The following is a 20,437-nucleotide window of genomic DNA, read 5'->3' on the forward strand; positions in this document are numbered from 1 at the left end:
AGAATGCAGTTTCATTCTCACAGGTTTTGACTGAAACGACTCAATATCGCCACCTGGGCTATATAATGGTTATCTAAAGACGTTTGTATTCCCCCCCCTAATTTCTTATGCCATCAATGAAAAATGAATCTCATCTGTTAAAAAAACTGGACTGCAGTTATTCAGAATAATACGCTACTTTAATTATAAGCTAATGTGCTATTACACACTTCAAGAATACCTATTCATTCTAATCAACATACAGCGTTCCAATCTGAAAACAATGCGTTCGCTAGAACTTGCCCTGCTCCGGTTCGTGCCTGCATGTGGTAAGTTGGTTAATGCCTTTGTTTTTCATTTACTCTCGGCACAAAATAAGATGGTAGTACAATCTACGTCACTACAGACCCCGATTCGATTCCAGGCTGTATCACAACCGGCCGTGATTGGGAGTCCCATAGGGCGGTGCACAATTGGCCCAGCCTCGTTAGGGTTTGACCGGGGTAGGCCGTCATTGTAAATAACAATTTGTTCTTAACTGCCGTTACCATCGGCCTCTTTTGGATATGCACGATAACGTTTTCATGTAAAGTGGTTTCAACACTTGCATTCCATTCATAGCGCGGACAATGCGTCGTATAGTTTGATTTGGTCTACTCCCCCCTTCAATTCACGTAGAGAAACTTCAGTACGTCTTCCGGCTGCAAGTGCTCACATTTTATGAGTCTAAAGTCTGCTTTAGGTGGAGAACACAAATAGCTTCAAGAGTTGTTCGTTCTTGTACATTAACAGCTGTATTCACCATCCCAGTTTGCATTTAACTCAGGACCATGAAGCTGATCATCCTGAATGATTATGACCAAGTTGGTGAGTGGGCTGCCAAGTACATCAGGAATAAAATCATTAACTTCAACCCTGGACCAGACAGATTCTTCATTTTAGGACTCCCCACGGGTAAGCAAGCTGTTGATTCTACAGTGCACGCCCTTCTTTCCTTTGTACAATTAATGTTGCGCTTATAATAATTGTGTCAAATGTGTAAAACAAACAGATTACCGACCATTTCGAATCCCACTGTACCTTCTCCGCTATGCAATCTGGTTTCAGAGCTGGTCATGGGTGCACCTCAGACACGCTCAAGGTTATAAACAACATCATAACCGCCATCGATAAGAGACATTACTGTGCAGCCGTCTTCATCAACCTGGCCAAGGCTTTCGACTCTGTCAATCACCACATTCTTATTGGCAGACTCGACAGCCTTGGTTTCTCAAATGATTGCCTCGCCTGGTTTACCAACTACTTCTCTGATAGAGTTTAGTGTGTCAAATCGGAGGGCCTGTTGTCCGGACCTCTGGCAGTCTCTATGGGTGTGCCACAGGGTTCAATTCTCAGGCCGACTCTCTTCTCTGTATACATCAATGATGTTGCTCTTGCTGCTGGTGATTCTCTGATCCACCTCTATGCAGACGACACCATTCTGTATACTTCTAGCCCCTCTTTGGACACTGTGTTAACTAACCTCCAGGCGAGCTTCAATGCCATACAACTCTCCTTCCGTGGCCTCCAACTGCTCTTAAACGCAAGTAAAACTAAATGCATGCTACTCAATCGATCACTGCCCGCACCTGCGCACCCGTCCAGCATCACTACTCTGGACAGTTCTGACTTAGAATACGTGGACAACTACAAACACCTGGGTGTCTGGTTAGACACTAAACTCTCCTTCCAGACTCACATTAAGCATCTCCAATCCAAAATTAAATCTAGAATTGGCTTCTTATATCGCAACAAAGCATCCTTCACTCGTGCTGCCAAACATACCCTCGTAAACCTGACCATCCTATCGATCCTCGACTTGGGCGACGTCATCTATAAAATAGCCTCAGCAAACTGGATGCAGTCTATCACAGTGCCATCTGTTTTGTCACCAAAGCCCCATACACTACCCACCATTGCGACCTGTACGCTCTCGTTGGTTGGACCTCGCTTCATACTCGTCGTCAAACCCACTGGCTACAGGTTATCTACAAGTCTCAGCTAGGTAAAGCCCCGCCTTATCTCAGCTCACTGGTCACCATAGCAGCACCCACTCGTAGCACGCACTCCAGCAGGTATATCTCACTGGTCACCCAAGTACATCCCGTGGGCTGCCAAGTACATCAGGAATAAAATCATTAACTTCAACCCTGGACCAGACAGATTCTTCATTTTAGGACTCCCCACGGGTAAGCAAGCTGTTGATTCTACAGTGCACGCCCTTCTTTCCTTTGTACAATTAATGTTGCGCTTATAATAATTGTGTCAAATGTGTAAAACAAACAGATTACCGACCATTTCGAATCCCACTGTACCTTCTCCGCTATGCAATCTGGTTTCAGAGCTGGTCATGGGTGCACCTCAGACACGCTCAAGGTTATAAACAACATCATAACCGCCATCGATAAGAGACATTACTGTGCAGCCGTCTTCATCAACCTGGCCAAGGCTTTCGACTCTGTCAATCACCACATTCTTATTGGCAGACTCGACAGCCTTGGTTTCTCAAATGATTGCCTCGCCTGGTTTACCAACTACTTCTCTGATAGAGTTTAGTGTGTCAAATCGGAGGGCCTGTTGTCCGGACCTCTGGCAGTCTCTATGGGTGTGCCACAGGGTTCAATTCTCAGGCCGACTCTCTTCTCTGTATACATCAATGATGTTGCTCTTGCTGCTGGTGATTCTCTGATCCACCTCTATGCAGACGACACCATTCTGTATACTTCTAGCCCCTCTTTGGACACTGTGTTAACTAACCTCCAGGCGAGCTTCAATGCCATACAACTCTCCTTCCGTGGCCTCCAACTGCTCTTAAACGCAAGTAAAACTAAATGCATGCTACTCAATCGATCACTGCCCGCACCTGCGCACCCGTCCAGCATCACTACTCTGGACAGTTCTGACTTAGAATACGTGGACAACTACAAACACCTGGGTGTCTGGTTAGACACTAAACTCTCCTTCCAGACTCACATTAAGCATCTCCAATCCAAAATTAAATCTAGAATTGGCTTCTTATATCGCAACAAAGCATCCTTCACTCGTGCTGCCAAACATACCCTCGTAAACCTGACCATCCTATCGATCCTCGACTTGGGCGACGTCATCTATAAAATAGCCTCAGCAAACTGGATGCAGTCTATCACAGTGCCATCTGTTTTGTCACCAAAGCCCCATACACTACCCACCATTGCGACCTGTACGCTCTCGTTGGTTGGACCTCGCTTCATACTCGTCGTCAAACCCACTGGCTACAGGTTATCTACAAGTCTCAGCTAGGTAAAGCCCTGCCTTATCTCAGCTCACTGGTCACCATAGCAGCACCCACTCGTAGCACGCACTCCAGCAGGTATATCTCACTGGTCACCCCCAAAGCCAATTCCTCCTTTGGTCGTCTTTCCATCCAGTTCTCTGCTGCCAATGACTGGAACAAACTTAAAAATCTCTGAAGCTGGAGATTCACATCTCCCTCACTAGCTTTAAGCAGCAGCTTTCAGAGCAGCTTACAGATCACTGCACCTGTACATAGCCCATCTGTAAACAGCCCATCTACCTACCTCATCCCCATACTGTATTTATTTATTTATCTTGCTCCTTTGCATCCCAGTATATCTACTTGCACATTCATCTTCTGCACATCTACCATTCCAGTGTTTAATTGCTATATTGTAATTACTTCGCCACCATGGCCTATTTATTTCCTTAACTTACCTTACTTGCACTCACTGTATATAGACTTTTTTGTTTTCTTTTGTTCTACTGTATTATTGACTGTGTTTAGTTTATTCCATCTGGAACTCTGTGTTGTTGGATGTGTCGAACTGCTATGCTTTATCTTGGCCAGGTCGCAGTTGCAAATGAGAACTTGTTCTCAACTGGCCTACCTGGTTAAATAAAGGTGAAATAAAATCAAATTAAAAAGTCTGTATAAAGACATCAACATTGATTTATTTGACGTGTAAAACTACAGATATTTTTGTTGAAAAAGCAATGCATATTAACCATAACTATTCCCCATTGTACACTCCAGGAGGTACTCCTCTGGGATGCTATAAGAAGCTGATTGAGTTTTATAAGAAAGGAGAGATCTCTTTCAAGTATGTCAAAACATTCAACATGGATGAGTATGTGGGTACGCTTCACCTTTGCAATACTTCTCTATTTCACCTATTTCTACACCATACAGTATCAACATTCTCACAGCATGAGAAGCCATGCAAAACTGTGATCCCTGTTTTTTAAATCTTGCAGGTATTCCTAGGAATCACCCAGAGAGCTACCATTCCTTCATGTGGAATAATCTCTTCAAGCACATTGACATCAAATCGGAGAACACCCATATTCTGGATGGCAACGCTGCCAACCTTGTAGAGGAGTGCGATTCCTTTGAGGAGAAGATCAAAGCAGCTGGAGGAATTGACCTCTTTGTTGGAGGTAGGTAGGGAGGACAATGATAGGATGGAATTTAGTATATTGATTCTATTTAATCTACTACATTCTAAAGTTGCTGTGGCAATTGACCTCTTTGTTGGAGGTAGGTAGTGATGATGTCAAATGACACAATAGCAACTGCTCAATCAAACAGGCAGACACACCCATGCTGGATTTAAATGAGAAGTTTATAGTCTTGTTCTAACATTGTTGCATCATAAAAATATGTTTTTGTATTGTGTGGCACATACTTTTTCAAAGACATTGTTGAAGAAGCTAAGAAACACCACAAACACAAACCAGTTCAGGAAACAACACATAGAAAAAAGAAATACCAAAATCCAACAAATGTACCCCACCCTGTCTGTCAGGTATTGGACCGGATGGCCACATTGCCTTCAACGAGCCAGGCTCCAGTCTATTGTCCAGGACCAGAGTGAAGACCCTGGCTCAGGACACCATCCTGGCCAACGCACGCTTCTTTGACGGAGATCTGTCTAAAGTACCCACCATGGCTCTGACTGTGGGAGTGGCCACTGTCATGGATGCCAGAGAGGTTAGAGATGATTTCAAGATGTCTGTCTCTGCCTTTTGTTTCTGGTCTGTCTTCTCTTGTAACTTATTTTGCATGGACAACTGGTCCCATTACAACTCCTATACTTATTAAATGATGACATAATGAGGCTGTAACACATAGCCTTACGATGTCCCCCAAATACTTTTACTGCTTTATTGTAACAATGTAATGACAGTCTATAGCAATGTATTGACAGTCTATAGCAATGTAATGACAGTCTATAGCAATGTAATGACAGTCTATAGCAATGTAATGACAGTCTATAGCAATGTAATGACAGTCTATAGCAATGTAATGACAGTCTATAGCAATGTAATGACGGTTTATAAGATGATAATAATACATTATCTCCTTAATGTCTCCAGGTCATGATTCTCATCACGGGAGTACACAAAGCGTTTGCCCTGTACAAGGCCATAGAGGAAGGGGTGAACCACATGTGGACGGTATCGGCCTTTCAGCAGCACCCTCAGACTGTGTTTGTGTGTGACGAGGATGCTACCCTGGAACTGAGGGTTAAAACTGTCAAGTACTTCCGAGGTGAGGGTCTACTGACTTACTAAAGGACTTGGTCCTCACAGTTCATTTCCTTCTTATGCTGCTTGCATGGCTTAGGAACTAGTGCTTCATCAGTTTCCAAATTCATTGTGTTTTGTTTTATTATTGGCCTGGGAGGGATACATTATTTTCTTCAATTAAACCATAATTGAAACATAATTGTGAATAAAGTGGAAATCTGACTCACTTTGACCTATTGTTATTTCTCCTACAGGGATGATGCATGTGCACAACAAGTTGGTGGATCCACTGCCTCCAAAGTAAGATGAGGGAGTCACAAAAACATCTGTAAACCTGCAATAACCAAGAGAACTGATGCCATACTCCCCTGGATATGACAGCCGCCAAGCGTGGATGATCAATTGTGTGTGTTGTACTGTGGTTTATCTCAAGTTACATTTTATGTAACATAATAGTAAACCTACTTGTAGTGGGCTACATCGAGTACATTGATTATAGAACATAAACCAGTGTGATGTGACATCACTGACAATTCAAGTTTCTTAGCTACATTGTTAAATGTTTAATACAAACTTGACTTTGAATGTATTTCAATGAGAGTTATTTGAATAAAATAACTTTGACAATGAATGTATATTTGTTACATATTCGTTTCATTGTAGTTTAGCGGTGCTCTGATGATTTCGGCAAATCGTGAGATTGTAGCTGTCTAGGATAATCCTGACAGTTCCGCTGGGTCACATGACAGGGCAAGGGGCGGAGCAACACACCCGACTTGTGAGGAAGAGGAGATGGCGGAGCTGTGCTAGTTTCGAGGGTTAGCGTACAGTATCAATAGTATATACGGCTCACAGTTTGTCAAACAAGTCATTATTTTCAAACACTCAACTTCCATCCAGGATGGCCGAGCAAATCAGCAACGTTAGATATCAGGAGGTACGTTTATTTTACATTTTTATGACAACCCAATAAAATTAGCTAACGGCTAGCTAGCCAGGAGTGGAAAACGAAACGGTGACTGTTATGACTTCGGCCATGTTTACCAAACGTTATATCTCATTATGTCTTGAAAATGTAGCTTGATGGTTTGGGTAACAAGTTAATTTACTACCTCGTTTATGGTGGCTGACTAGCTACAGTTAAAAAGGACGGGGCCACAGGCCCATTTGTTACATGTCCCACCCTCATAGGCCATTGCAAATCTAATCCGTGGAATATGTTGTTGCAGTGAATATAATCTAAATACGGGTAGGTATTTAGCTAACTAGTTAGCTAGCTAGTTAGCTACCACAAATCATAGTGACATTGAAATGTATCAAGATTGCACAAGAACCCACTACAATCGCTAGCTAGTAGGTAGGCCTACATTAATTAATAGTTGTAGACAGCTAATCTGATATTTAATACCAGGGAGGTATACCACAAGGCAGGATAAAGTAGCCAGTTTACTCGCCTAAATATAATGAAATAACTTCTTTTTTTTCTAGACAAACTTGAAATGGTCAAGGTCAAATTGATTGAACACACCCGAAAACACATCCAGTGTCTTCAGTATTTATTCCTCATTTTCCACGTTGTAACAAAGAAAAGTGGGATTAAAAAACGATTTAACAGTCAATGTTGGTCAGTAATCTACACAAAATACTCTGTCAAAGTGGAAGAAAAATAAAACACATATTGATGAGATAAATATAAAACCTCCTGAATCAATCAATACATGTTAGAATGACCTTTGGCAGTGATTACAGGTGTTACTCATTCTGGGTAAATATGAGTTTTGCACACCTGGATTGTACAGTATTTGAACACTAGTATTAAAAAAAATATTCAAGCTCTAACAAATTGGTCATAGATCCTTTCTTGGCGGCCATTTTCAAGTCAACACGATTTAAGTCAACTGTAACTAGGGGCCACTCGGGAACATTTAATGTCATCATGGTAAGCAACTCCGGTGTATATTCGGCCTTGTGTTTTAGGTTATTGTCTTGCTGAAAGGTGAATTTGTCTCCCAGTGTCTGTCGGAAAGCAGATTGAACCAGATTTTCCTGGAGGATTTTGTCTGTCCTTAGTTCTATTCTGTTTATTTTTTAGCATTAACGCCCTAGTCCTTGCCGATGGCAAGGCTACCCATAACATGTTGCAGCCACCACCATACTTGAACATATGAAAAGTGGTACTCAGTAATGTGTTGTTGGATTTTCCCCAAACATAACGTTTTTTATTCAGGACATAAAGTTCATTACTTTGCCATTTTTCTTTTTGCCATTTTTGCCTTATTGCAAACAGGATGCATGTTTTGGAATAATAAAAAAAATCTGTACAGGCTTCCTTCTTTTTGCTCTCATTTAAGTTAGTATTGTTGAGTAACAACAATGTTGACCAAAACACAGTTTTCTCCTATCACAGCAATTCAACTCTGTAACCATGAGCCTTCCTCTCCGGTAACTGAGTTAGGAAGGACGCCTGTGTTTTTTTAGTGACTGGGTGTATTGACACACCATCCAAAGTGTAATTAATAACTTCACCATGCTCAAAGGGATATTCAAAATCTCTGTCTTTTTAAAAATGATTGTTTACCCATCTACCAATAGGTGCCCTTTGTGAGGCATTGGAAAATCTCCCTGGTCTTTGTGGTTGAATCTGTGTTTGAAATTCACTGCTCGACTGAGGGACCTTACAGATAATTGTATATGTGGGGTACAGAGATGGAGGTAGTTATTCACAAATCATGTTAAACACCATTATTGAACACAATGAGGACATGCAACTTATTATCTGACTTGTTAAACCAATGTTTACTCCTAAACTTATTTAGGCTTGCTATAACAAAGGGTTTGAATACTTATCGACTGAAAGCATTAAAGCTTTTAATTTTGAATTAATTTGGAAGAACAGAATTCCACTTTGACATCAAGGGGTATTGTGTGCAGGCCAATGACACACAATCTCAATGTAATCCATTTTAAATTCAGGCTGTAACACAACAAAATGTGGACAAAGTCAATGGCTGTGAATACTTTCTGAAAGCACTCTTATTTATATTTAACTTTCCTAATGAACCAGATAAATCTGTAGTTATTTCTGGTTGTTTATCGAAGTTAGCTGGCTAACTCATTGATATTTCTGGTTGTTTCTCAGAGTTAGCTGGCTAACTCATTGATATTTCTGGTTGTTTATCAAAGTTAGCTGGCTAACTCATTGATCTTGCTTCGTAGGATACCCCTCGGGTATCAAAGGTTCCTGTCATGTCACTGATGGGGTGTTGCCAGTCAATTTGTCTCACTAGGAAATAGATGAATGATTACATCAAATCAAATTTGATTGGTCACATGCAGATGTTATTGCGGGTGTAGCGAAATGCTTGTGCTTCTAGCTCCGACAGTGCAGTAATATCAAACAATTTCACAACATATACCCAATACACACACTAGAGGTTGACCGATTAATCGGAATGGCCGATTTAATTAGGGCCGATTTAAAGTTTTCATAACAATCGGATCAGTATTTTTGGACACCGATTCGGCCGATTTAAAAAAAATAAAAATAAAAAAAAAAAGTTATTTAACTAGGCAAGTCAGTTAAGAACACATTCTTATTTTCAATGGCGGCCTAGGGATGGTGGGTTAACTGCCTGTTCAGGGGCAGAACGACAGATTTTTACCTTGTCAGCTCGGGGATTCAATCTTGCAACCTTACAGTTAACTAGTCCAACGCTCTAATCATGTTGCACTCCACGAGGAGCCTGCCTGTTACGCGAATGCAGTAAGCCAAGGTAAGTTGCTAGCTAGCATTAAACTTATCTTCTAAAAAACAATCAATCATAATCAATAGTTAACTACACATGGTTGATGATATTACTAGTTTATCTGGCGTGTCCTGCGTTGCATATAATCGATGCGGTGCGCATTCGTGAAAAAGGACTGTTGCTCCAATGTGTACCTAACCATAAACATCAATGCCTTTCTTAAAATCAATACACAGAAGTATATATTTTTATACCTACATATTTAGCTAAAAGAAATCCAGGTTAGCAGGCAATATTAACCAGGTGAAATTGTGTCACTTTCTTTTTACTTTCTTCTCCAACACTTTGTTTTTCCATTATTTAAACCAAATTGAACATGTATCATTATTTATTTGAGGCTAAATAGATTTTTATTGATGTATTATATTACGTTAAATGAAGTGTTCATTCACTATTGTTGTAATTGTCATTATTACAAATACATTTAAAAAAATCGGCATCAACTTTTTTTTTGGTCCAACAATAATCGGTATCGGCGTTGAAAAATCAGAATCGGTCGATATCTAACACACACGTCCAAGGAATGGAATTAAGAATATATAAATAAATGGACGAGCAATGTCAGAGCGGCATAGACTAAGATAGAGTATATGCAGTTGAAGTCGGAAGTTTACATACACCTTAGCCAAATACATTTAAACTCAGTTTTTCACAATTCCTGACATTTAATCCTAGTAAAAATTCCCTGTTTTAGGTCAGTTAGGATCACCACTTTATTTTAAGATTGTGACTTGTCAGAATAATAGTAGAGAGAATGATTTATTTAAGCTTTTATTTCTTTCACCACGTTCCCAGTGGGTCAGAAGTTTACATACACTCAATTAGTATTTGGTAGCATTGCCTTAAATTGTTTAACTTGGGTCAAATGTTTTGGGTAGCCTTCCACAAACTTCACACAATAAGTTTGGCTCATTCCTCCTGACAGAGCTGGTGTAACTGAGTCAGGTTTGTAGGCCTCCTTGCACGCACATGCTTTTTCAGGGCCTTGTGATGGCCACTCCAATACCTTGACTTTGTTTTCCTTAAGCCATTTTGCCACAACTTTGGAAGTATGATTGGGGTCATTGTCCATTTGGAAGACCCATTTGCGACCAAGCTTTAACTGATGCCTTGAGATGTTGCTTCAATATATCCACTTAATTTTCCTTCCTCATGACGCCATCTATTTTGTGAAGTTCACCAGCCCCTCCTGCAGCAAAGCACCCCACAACATGATGCTGCCACCCCCGTGCTTCACGGTTGGGATGGTGTTCTTCGGCTTGAAAGCCTCCCCTTTTTTCCTCCAAACATAATGATGGTCATTATGGCCAAACAGTTCTATTTTTGTTTCATCAGACCAGAAGACATTTCTCCAAAAAGTACTATCTTTTGTCCCCATGTGCAGTTGCAATCCGTAGTCTGGCTTTTTATGGCGGTTTTGGAGCAGTGGCTTCTTCCTTGCTGGTAGTTTGCCCCCGGTGATGCGTTGGGCAGACCTCACTACCCTCTGGAGAGCCTTTCAGTTGAGGGCGGTGCAGTTGCCGTACCAGGCGGTGATACGGTCAGACAGGATGCTCTCAATTGTGCATCTGTAAAAGTTTGACGGTTTTAGGTGCCAAGCCAAGTTTTTTTTCAGCATCTTGAGGTTGAAGAGGCGCTGTTTCGCCGTCTTCACCACACTGTGTGGGTGGACCATTTTAGTTTGTCAGTGATGTGTATGCTGAGGAACTTGAATCTTTCCACCTTCTCAACTGTGGTCCTGTCGATGTGGATAGGGGGTGCTCCCTCTGCTGTTTCCTGAAGTCAGGGTCATCTCCTTTGTTTTGTTGATATTGAGTGTGAGGTTATTTTCCTGGCACCACTCTCCCAGGGCCCTCACCTCCTTGAAGGCTGTCTCGTCATTGTTGTAATCAGGCCTACTACTGTTGTGGCGTTTGCTAACTTGAGGATTGAGTTGGAGCCGTGCTGTCCTCGCAGTCATGGGTGAACAGGGAGTACAGGAGGGGGCCATGCACGCACCCTTGTGGGGCCCCAGTGTTGAAGATCAGCGAAGTGCAGGTGTTGTTTCCTACCTTCACCACCTAGGGGCGGCCCGTCAGGAAGTCCAGGACTTAGTTGAACAGGGCAGGGTTCAGACCCAGGGCCTCAAGCTCAATGGTGAGCTTGGAGGGTACGTGATGTTGAATGCTGAGCTAATGTCAATTAACAGCATTACATAGGTATTCCTCTTGCCCAGATGGGTTAGGGCAGTGTGCAGTGTGATGGCATCGTCTGTGGCTCTATTGGGACGGTATGCAAATTTGAAGTGGGTCTAGGGTGGCCGGTAAGGTAGAGGTGATATGATCCTTGACTAGTCTCTCAATGCACTTCATGATGACACAAGTGAGTGCTACGGGGCGATAGTCATTTAGTTCAGTTACCTTTGCTTTCTTGGGTACATGTACAATGGTGCCCATCTTGAAGCAAGTGGGGACAGCAGACTGGGATATGGAGAGATTCAATATGTCCGCAAACACACCAGCCAGCCGCACGGGCCGGCAGCCTTGCGAGGGTTAACACGCTTAAATGTCTTACTCACGTCGGCCACGGAGAAGGAGAGCAAACAGTCCTTGGTAACGGGCCGCGTCGGTGGCACTGTGTTATCCCCAAAGCAGGTGAAGGTGTTTAGTTTGTCTGGAAGCAAGACGTCGGTGTCCGCGACGTGGCTGGTTTTCCCTTTGTAGTCTGTGATTGTCTGTAGACCCTGCCCACATACGTCTCGTGTCTGAGCCGTTGAATTGCGAATCCACTTTTCTCTGTACTGAAGTTTTGCCTGTTTGATTGCCTTGTGGAGGGAATAACTACACTGTTTGTATTCTGCTATATTTCCAATCAAATTGCCATGGTTACCACATTCATTTTTTGGTATAAGCACAGAAGCAGCTAGCTAAATTACTCTCAGCATTGGTCAGACATAATAGTTGCACAGCAGCATCATCCCACTGACTGTGTGTGTGTGTGTTGCTCTGGCCCATTCATTCAGCTGTTGAACGAGGAGGAGCCAGCAGCAGCCCAGCCCCCCCAGGAGGAAGCAGCTGTCCTGGATGCCCCTCCCCCCTACAGCAGCATCTCCGCTGCCAACGCAGGTAATTGTCCTCTGTCCATCCATAGCACTACACACAGTAACTGGCAAAATATTGACTAATCTCGTATGACAATGGGGGGTGGAAGACCATTGCAGATGCAAGTCAGGAATAGGATTTTGTTCTCGGGTTACTCCAGTGCTGAAAATAAAAGGTTACGGTGCAAAGCTGTGGTGTTGGGTGAGCTCTCCACCTTCACCTTGCTACTAGCCATCACTAATGTGTTGTGTCACTCACGTTTTAGTTTTCTGCACCTTTCCATTTCCCTTCCAGCGTTCTTCGACTACAAGGAGGATGCAGGCAGGTTCCCCAACCCACCGTCCTACAACGTGGCTACCACACTGCCCTCCTATGATGAAGCAGAGAGGACCAAAGCGGAGACCGGCGTCCCTCTGGTCCCTGGCAGGGTCGTGGTATGTCTGTCCTCCTTTCACAGTGATATTCATTCATTCATTCATTTAAGTATTTTTCATTGAGAGCCTACATCCTCAATAAACATGTTTGGACCATCATCATTTGAAGATGTCTGACAAAAATACATTTCCTATTTCTACTTTCAGGAGGATGAGTTTGACGATGCTGACCAGCTGCGGATAGGGAATGATGGCATCTTCATGCTCACCTTCTTCAGTAAGTCTTCTCTCTGTTTCCTGTACAGTGTATGGATTGTTATGGGTAGACAATGCTTGTCTGCATCTCATGGGTACACAAACAAATCAACTAAATTCAAGCCAGGGACTTGTCCAACCGGTTCATAAGGAGGAAGTTTGTGATTTTAGAAAAGCTGTTGTATAATCTTCCACAAAGCATCATGGTCTATGTGTGGTGAACAGCAAGCATGTTAACTGATGTGCAACTTCCTCATTAGTGGTCTATGATTGATCAGTTAATTGATTGATTGTCCTCTCTTCTCTCCAGTGGCATTCCTGTTCAACTGGATCGGTTTCTTCCTGTCATTCTGTCTGACCACTTCTGCAGCCGGCCGCTACGGCGCCATCTCTGGGTTTGGCCTGTCTCTCATCAAATGGGTTCTCATAGTCAGGGTAAGATCAACACACGCAACCTCACAAGGTAGGGGTGGGTATACAGAAGATTATACCTATTTGGTAAAATACCAAGTCCATATTATGGCAAAAACAGAGCAAAGAGAAACGACAATCCATCATCACTTTAAGACACGAAGGTCAGTCAATCCGTAAAATTTGCGCAGTCACAAAAACCATCAAGCGCTATGATGAAACTGGGTCTCTTTAGGACCGCCACAGGAATGGAAGACCCAGAGTAACCTCTGCTGCAGAGGATAAGTTCATTAGAGTTACCAGCCTCAGAAATTGAGAGTTCAGTTAACAGACATATCTCAACATCAACTGTTCAGAGGAGACTACGTGAATCAGGCCTTCATGGTTGAATTGCTGCAGAGAAACTACTACTAAAGGACACCAATAATAAAAAGAGACTTGCTTGGGCCAAGAAACACAAGCAATGGACATTATACCGGTGGAAATCTGTCCTTTGGTCTGATGAGTCCAAATTTGAGATTTTTTGGTTCCAACCGCCATGTCTTTGTTAGACGCCGAGTAGGTGAACGGATGCTCTCTGCACGTGTTGTTCCCACCGTGAAGCATGGAGGAGGAGGTGTGATGGTGTCAGGGTGCTTTGCTGGTGACATTGCCAGTGATTTATTTAGAATTCAAGGCACACTTAACCAGCATGTCTACCACAGCATTCTGCAGCGATACTCCATCCCATCTGGTTTGCTCTTAGTGGGATTATCATTTGTTTTTCAACAGGACAATGACCCAACACACCTCTAGGCTGTGTAAGGGCTATTTTACCAAGAAGGAGAGTGATGGAGTGCTGCATCAGATGACCTCTCCTCCACAATCACCCAATCTCAACCTAATTGAGATGGTTTGGTATGTGTTGGACTGCAGAGTGAAGGAAAAGCAGCCAAGTGCTCAGCATGTAGGAACTCTAAGACTGTTGGAAAAGCATTCCAGGTGAAGCTGGTTGAGAGTACCAAGAGTGTGCAAAGCTGTCAAGGCAAAGGGTGGATACTTTGAAGAATCTAAATCTAAAAAATATTTCGATTTTTAAAACAATTTTTGGTTATTAAATGATTCCGTAGTTTTGATGTCTTCACTATTATTCTACAATGTAGAAAATGGTTAATCAAATATATAAGAAAAACCCTTGAATGAGCAGGTGTGCCCAAACTTTTGACTGGTATTACATATATATCTTACCACCACTCCCCTAATTGGAGTAAACTAATGGACAACAACACTTAGGCTTCTACTTCCAGCTTATACATACTATATACAGTGCATTTGGAAAGTATTCAGACCCCTTCCCTTTTTCCACATTTTGTTACGTTACAGCCTTATTCTAAAATAGATTAAATAAAATATTGTTGAGGCACAGATCTGGAGAAGGGTACCAAAAAATGTCTGCAACATTGGTCCCCTAGAACACAGTGGCCTCCATCATTCTTAAATGGAAGAAGTTTGTACCACCAAGACTCTTCCTAGAGCTGGCCAATCTGAGCAATCAGGGGAGAATGGCCTTGGTCAGGGAGGTGACCAGGAACCCGATGGCCACTCTGACAGAGTTTTGTCTGTGGAGATCGGAGAACCTTCCAGAAGGACAGTCATCTCTGCAGCACTTCACCAATCAGGCCTTTATGGTAGAGTTGTCAAACTGATACCACTCCTCAGTAAAAGGCACATGACAGCCCACTTGGAGTTTACCAAAAGGCACCTAAAGGACTCTGACCATGAGAAACAAAATTGAAATCTATGGCTGGAATGCCAAGTGTCACGTCTGGAGGAAACCTGGCACCATCTCTACGGTGAAGCATGGTGGTGGCAACATCATGCTGTGGGGATGTTTTTCGGTGGCAGAGACTGGGAGACTAGTCAGGATCGAGGGAAAGATGAGCGGAGCAAAGTACAGAGATCCTTGATGAAAACCTGCTCCAGAGCAGTCCGGACCTTAGACTGGAGTCTCCAAATACAGGTGTGCCAAGCTTGTAGTGTCATGCCCAAGAAGACTTGAGGCTGTAATCGCTGCCTAAGGTGCTTCAACAAAGTACTGAATAAAGGGTCTGAACACTTATGTAAATGTGATGTTTCTGATTTTTTTTTTAAATTATGAATTTGCAAAAATGTTTACACTGGTATTGCGTGTAGATTTATGGGGGGAGGGAACTATTGAATACATTTTAAAGTAAGTAATGTACCAAAATGTGGAAAAAGTCAAGGGTTCTGAGTTTTTTCAGTTTGTTTTTAGTTCCATCAACCCCTCCCATCTATCTCTGAAGACCAAGTTCTAATTAATTAAAGATAATTGTTCTAATATTATTATTAATCGATTGACTATGACTTTTCAGATCACCCAGTATTGTTATCTGCAGATTTAGCTCCAGGTAAATGTGGCAGTTCTTTAGCCATTCCTGAACCTGCGACCCCCCCCCCCCCCCAAAAAAAAAAAACAAACCCAGCTTACATATGGACAAGTACCAAAATAAATGATTGAATGATTCTGTCTCTTCACAGCTACATCGACAGAGCTGAGATGGTTGTATCCCCCCATGTGTATAATTCTCACTGTGCTGCGGTGCATTCAGGCTTTTGTTCCAGCCCAGCACTAAATGCTTTGGAATGCTACTGTGTGTACGACTGGTCCTCCTAATGCTATTTTACTGTCTTTTGAACATTTCAGTTTTCCACCTACTTCCCCGGCTACTTTGATGGTCAGTACTGGTTGTGGTGGGTGTTCCTGGCTTTGGGTAAGTGGAGCGTACGTCTGAGCTCTTATTTGAATGATTTAATGTGTCTGAAATGTGATCATGGAACGGATGCTGTTGTCTTTTCGTGACTCTCCAGGCTTCATGCTGTTCGTCAGAGGGTTCGTCAACTACTCCCGGGTTCGCAAAATGGCCGACCCTACTTACGCCACACTGCCCCGAACGAGAGTCCTGTTCATCTACTGAAGGTAAAGGGCCCTAATTCACACAGCATTCCTGTGTTACAGCAGAATACGACCTTATCAAATCATAAGCCTGGTCCTTTTATTAATCAAATAAATAGTACTCGTAATCTACCAAATCATATTGATTCTCTTCACTCACTAGTTTCCTTCCAATGTAGTCTGCCGACTCGGTACCGGTACCCGCTGTATATAGCCTCCACACTGACTCGGTACCGGTACCTCCTGTATATAGCCTCCACACTGACTCGGTACCGGTACCTCCTGTATGTAGCCTCCACACTGACTCTGTACCGGTACCTCCTGTATATAGCCTCCACACTGACTCGGTACCGGTACCTCCTGTATATAGCCTCCACACTGACTCGGTACCGGTACCTCCTGTATAAAGCCTCGTTTTTGTTATTTTATTGCTACTTTTTAAATATTTTTTTTTACTTTAGTTTATTTGGTAAATATTTTCTTAACTCATTCTTGAACTGCATTGTTAGTTAAGAGCTTGTAAGTAAGCATTTTGCGGTAAGGTCTACACTTGTTTGGTGCATGTGACAAATAAATGTTGATTTGATTTACATGTAAATATACCATAAACAAAATGTATATATGTTCAGAAATGTTGTGAAATAACACTGTTGAAAATATAAATCAAACTGGATGGACATCAGAAATAGAGGAAGGACTAAAAACAAACAAAATATAACTATTGTAAAATAGACTGTGTCTGTAAAATGTGTATAAGATGTATAAATTGAAGGTAAAAACCTAAGTGTTTATTAGTTTACTCCAATTGGGGGATCGGCGGTAGGGTTTGGGGGGGAATAATAATAAAGGTATATTCTTTAAAAATATGTATGTCTACATAGGTACGTGTATGTATGTATATGTATATACTGTATCTCTATATAGGCATGTGTATGTATGTATATACTGTATCTCTATATAGGTATGTGTATGTATGTATATACTGTATCTCTATATAGGTATGTGTATGTATATACTGTATTTCTATATAGGTATATGTATGTATGTACTGTATGTCTATATAGGTATGTGTATGTATATACTGTATGTCTATATAGGTATGTGTATGTATGTATATACTGTATCTCTATATAGGTATGTGTATGTATATACTGTATTTCTATATAGGTATATGTATGTATGTACTGTATGTCTATATAGGTATGTGTATGTATATACTGTATGTCTATATAGGTATATGTATGTATATACTGTATGTCTATATAGGTATGTGTATGTATGTACTGTATGTCTATATAGGTATGTGTATGTATATACTGTATGTCTATATAGGTATGTGTATGTATATACTGTATGTCTATGTATGTACTGTATGTCTATATAGGTATGTGTATGTATATACTGTATGTCTATATAGGTATGTGTATGTATATACTGTATGTCTATATAGGTATGTGTATGTATGTACTGTATGTCTATATAGGTATATGTATGTATATATGTGTGTATGGATATATATATTTACCCCAAAAATATGGGGGATTGGAAATGATGCAGACAATTACATTGATGGAACCAATATTCTTTCCGCAATATTTAGCTGATCCATATATATATATATATATATATATATATATATATATATATATATATATATTAATCAATTGACTATGACTATTTGTGTATGTATGTATATATATATATATATATATATATATATATATATATATATATACATACACAAATAGTCATAGTCAATTGATTAATATATATATATATATATATATATATATATATATATATATATATATATATATATATATATATATATATATATATATATATACCATAAATATATATATATATATATATATACCATAAATGAACATGGTCCATAGTAAACCACCCTTCCTCCTACAGAGATACTGATCTCCTCCGTTAACGTTTCCCCTGTTTACTTTCCACACAGCTGAATAAACACAACGTCACAGGATCTGGATAAAGAATCCTGGATGTTTGAAAAGAAACATACCCGACAAAAAGCAACAAAACTGCAGAAGTCTAAAACCAAACTACTCAAAATACCCATCGCGACGCGGCACGATGAAGAGAAAAAAAAAACCTTGATGAAGACGACTCTTGTAACGTTCAGGAATTAAATACGTCAGTTTTATTATTCTATTTGAAAACTTCATAAATGGATTATGGGTAGTCATTTTAACTATGTATTCATTAGTGGCGAATGTTAAGTGCTATTTTACATTTTTTTTCAGTCTGTAATGTATGGGTAATGCCTTAGATCGTTTGATGGTAGTGTACTAGCATGCATCTGCCCCTCAAGCCAATTGGGATCAGTCTTATTTCAGTAACACTTTATTCAAAGCCCGCCGTTATAATGCACAATAACTTGGTCATAAAGGACCTTTTTATGTTTTGTTATTAGTTCATAGTAATCATGAGATCAACCAGTTGAGGATGGAACATTTTTTGTCACAAATGGCATTACAATTTGAACATGTTTTACACATGCTGATAGCAAGTAATAATACACAATACCTTTTGGCTCCATATGAAGCGTTACCCTAATTTCTAGACAATAGAGAGCAGAGTTCTTTGCTAAATTGAGTCAACATGAATTATTCCTATAAGACAGAATCCTACCTTTTTTATATATGCGCGCACACATACCTCCAACGTAAAGTATCGTATGTGCAGATCTGAAGGTTAGAAGTGTTGTACAAGTCATGCAGTTGTTTTGTTTTAGTTTAGAGAACGGACACATTCGGTATGGAAACTAACTATGATGCTATCAGAGAATTTGAGCGGCTGCACTTTTACAAACAGCACTAAAACCCCAAGGAGTTTCTTCCAGTGGAACCTGGACATATCATCCACACAAACAACTATACATGACCAAAGGGTAGTTAGTACCTGTAGTTATTGAGTGAGTATAAAGCGTTCATAAGGGTGATATGGCAATTTATAATCAAATAATAATTAGATTTAGGAAGAAGACAATAAATTATACTCGTTGATCTTTCTCTTTAGGCAATTGTTGGCATATTGTTAACTAAATTCTCTCAAACCTGCTCTTAACGGACACCCCCCCCCCCCCCCCCCCCCCCATATGCCAGCCAGTCAGTCTGCTTTAAACCAGCTGTTTAGATTTCTTGCTTAGCCCCTATGTGGAATGGTACAGCTAAGATCCTAACCCAGTACTGGTTCACACACATCTCTTATCTGTGTGAACTAGTAGTACAGCTGCATCCTGGGGATTTTATTGTCATGAGATTATTGTTATAAATTGTAAAAAGCTTCATGTCTAATAAATGTGACTTTTTAAAAGCGAGATTTGATCGTCTCTGTTGCAGGTTTATGTGTTGTGAAGCATTGACACCTTGTGGTTGAAAGACTCTATGACTGGACAGCTACAGTTCCCCCAGGGGGATTTATGGTTTTCAATGTACAGCATGTGATTTCTTATCCATCAGCATTCTATAAGATATTTAAATATGCCATTTAGCAGACCCTTATCTTAAACGAATGACAATAATGCATGCGTTTTACGTACGGCTGGTCCCGGGAATCAAACCAAATATCCTGGCGTTGCAAGCTCTGTGCTGTACCAACTGAGCTACAGAGGACTACAGCGATACTCGTATCACATCAGTAGAGGTATACATTCTAGATGTCTATAGTCACATCAGTAGAGATATACAGTGCCTTGCGAAAGTATTCGGCCCCCTTGAACTTTGCAACCTTTTGCCACATTTCAGGCTTCAAACATAAAGATATAAAACTGTATTTTTTTGTGAAGAATCAACAACAAGTGGGACACAATCATGAAGTGGAACGACATTTATTGGGTATTTCAAACTTTTTTAACAAATCAAAAACTGAAAAATTGGGCGTGCAAAATTATTCAGCCCCTTTACTTTTAGTGCAGCAAACTCTCTCCAGAAATTCAGTGAGGATCTCTGAATGATCCAATGTTGACAAATACAATCCACCTGT

General features: G+C 40.9%; 2 protein-coding genes across 4 annotated transcripts; both read left to right on the forward strand.

Annotated features, from left to right (window-relative positions):
* The first annotated feature begins 111 nt into the window (after positions 1-111).
* Positions 112-6,179, forward strand: LOC139391257 (glucosamine-6-phosphate isomerase 1). 3 transcript variants are annotated; one of them, XM_071138916.1, is made up of 7 exons: positions 112-308; positions 806-933; positions 4,049-4,150; positions 4,270-4,452; positions 4,821-5,005; positions 5,392-5,566; positions 5,799-6,052. In XM_071138916.1, exons 1-7 carry the CDS (start codon positions 304-306, stop codon positions 5,846-5,848), a joined length of 828 nt encoding a protein of 275 aa, XP_070995017.1. In that variant the 5' UTR covers positions 112-303; the 3' UTR covers positions 5,849-6,052. The 3 variants fall into 3 exon arrangements, with proteins under 3 accessions (XP_070995017.1, XP_070995018.1, XP_070995019.1); XM_071138917.1 differs by lacking the exon at positions 112-308 and having other exon boundaries at positions 424-933; positions 5,799-6,179; XM_071138918.1 differs by lacking the exons at positions 112-308; positions 806-933 and adding an exon at positions 2,131-2,207.
* Positions 6,180-6,268: 89 nt separating this feature from the next.
* LOC139390477 (NEDD4 family-interacting protein 1-like) lies at positions 6,269-19,772 on the forward strand. Its single transcript, XM_071137607.1, has 8 exons — positions 6,269-6,481; positions 12,352-12,454; positions 12,725-12,864; positions 13,012-13,081; positions 13,370-13,494; positions 16,175-16,241; positions 16,339-16,447; positions 18,393-19,772. Exons 1-7 carry the CDS (start codon positions 6,446-6,448, stop codon positions 16,443-16,445), a joined length of 648 nt encoding a protein of 215 aa, XP_070993708.1. The 5' UTR covers positions 6,269-6,445; the 3' UTR covers positions 16,446-16,447; positions 18,393-19,772.
* Positions 19,773-20,437: the final 665 nt, after the last annotated feature.

The sequence above is a fragment of the Oncorhynchus clarkii genome, chromosome 31 (assembly GCF_045791955.1).
Source record: "Oncorhynchus clarkii lewisi isolate Uvic-CL-2024 chromosome 31, UVic_Ocla_1.0, whole genome shotgun sequence".
NCBI lineage: Eukaryota > Metazoa > Chordata > Actinopteri > Salmoniformes > Salmonidae > Oncorhynchus > Oncorhynchus clarkii.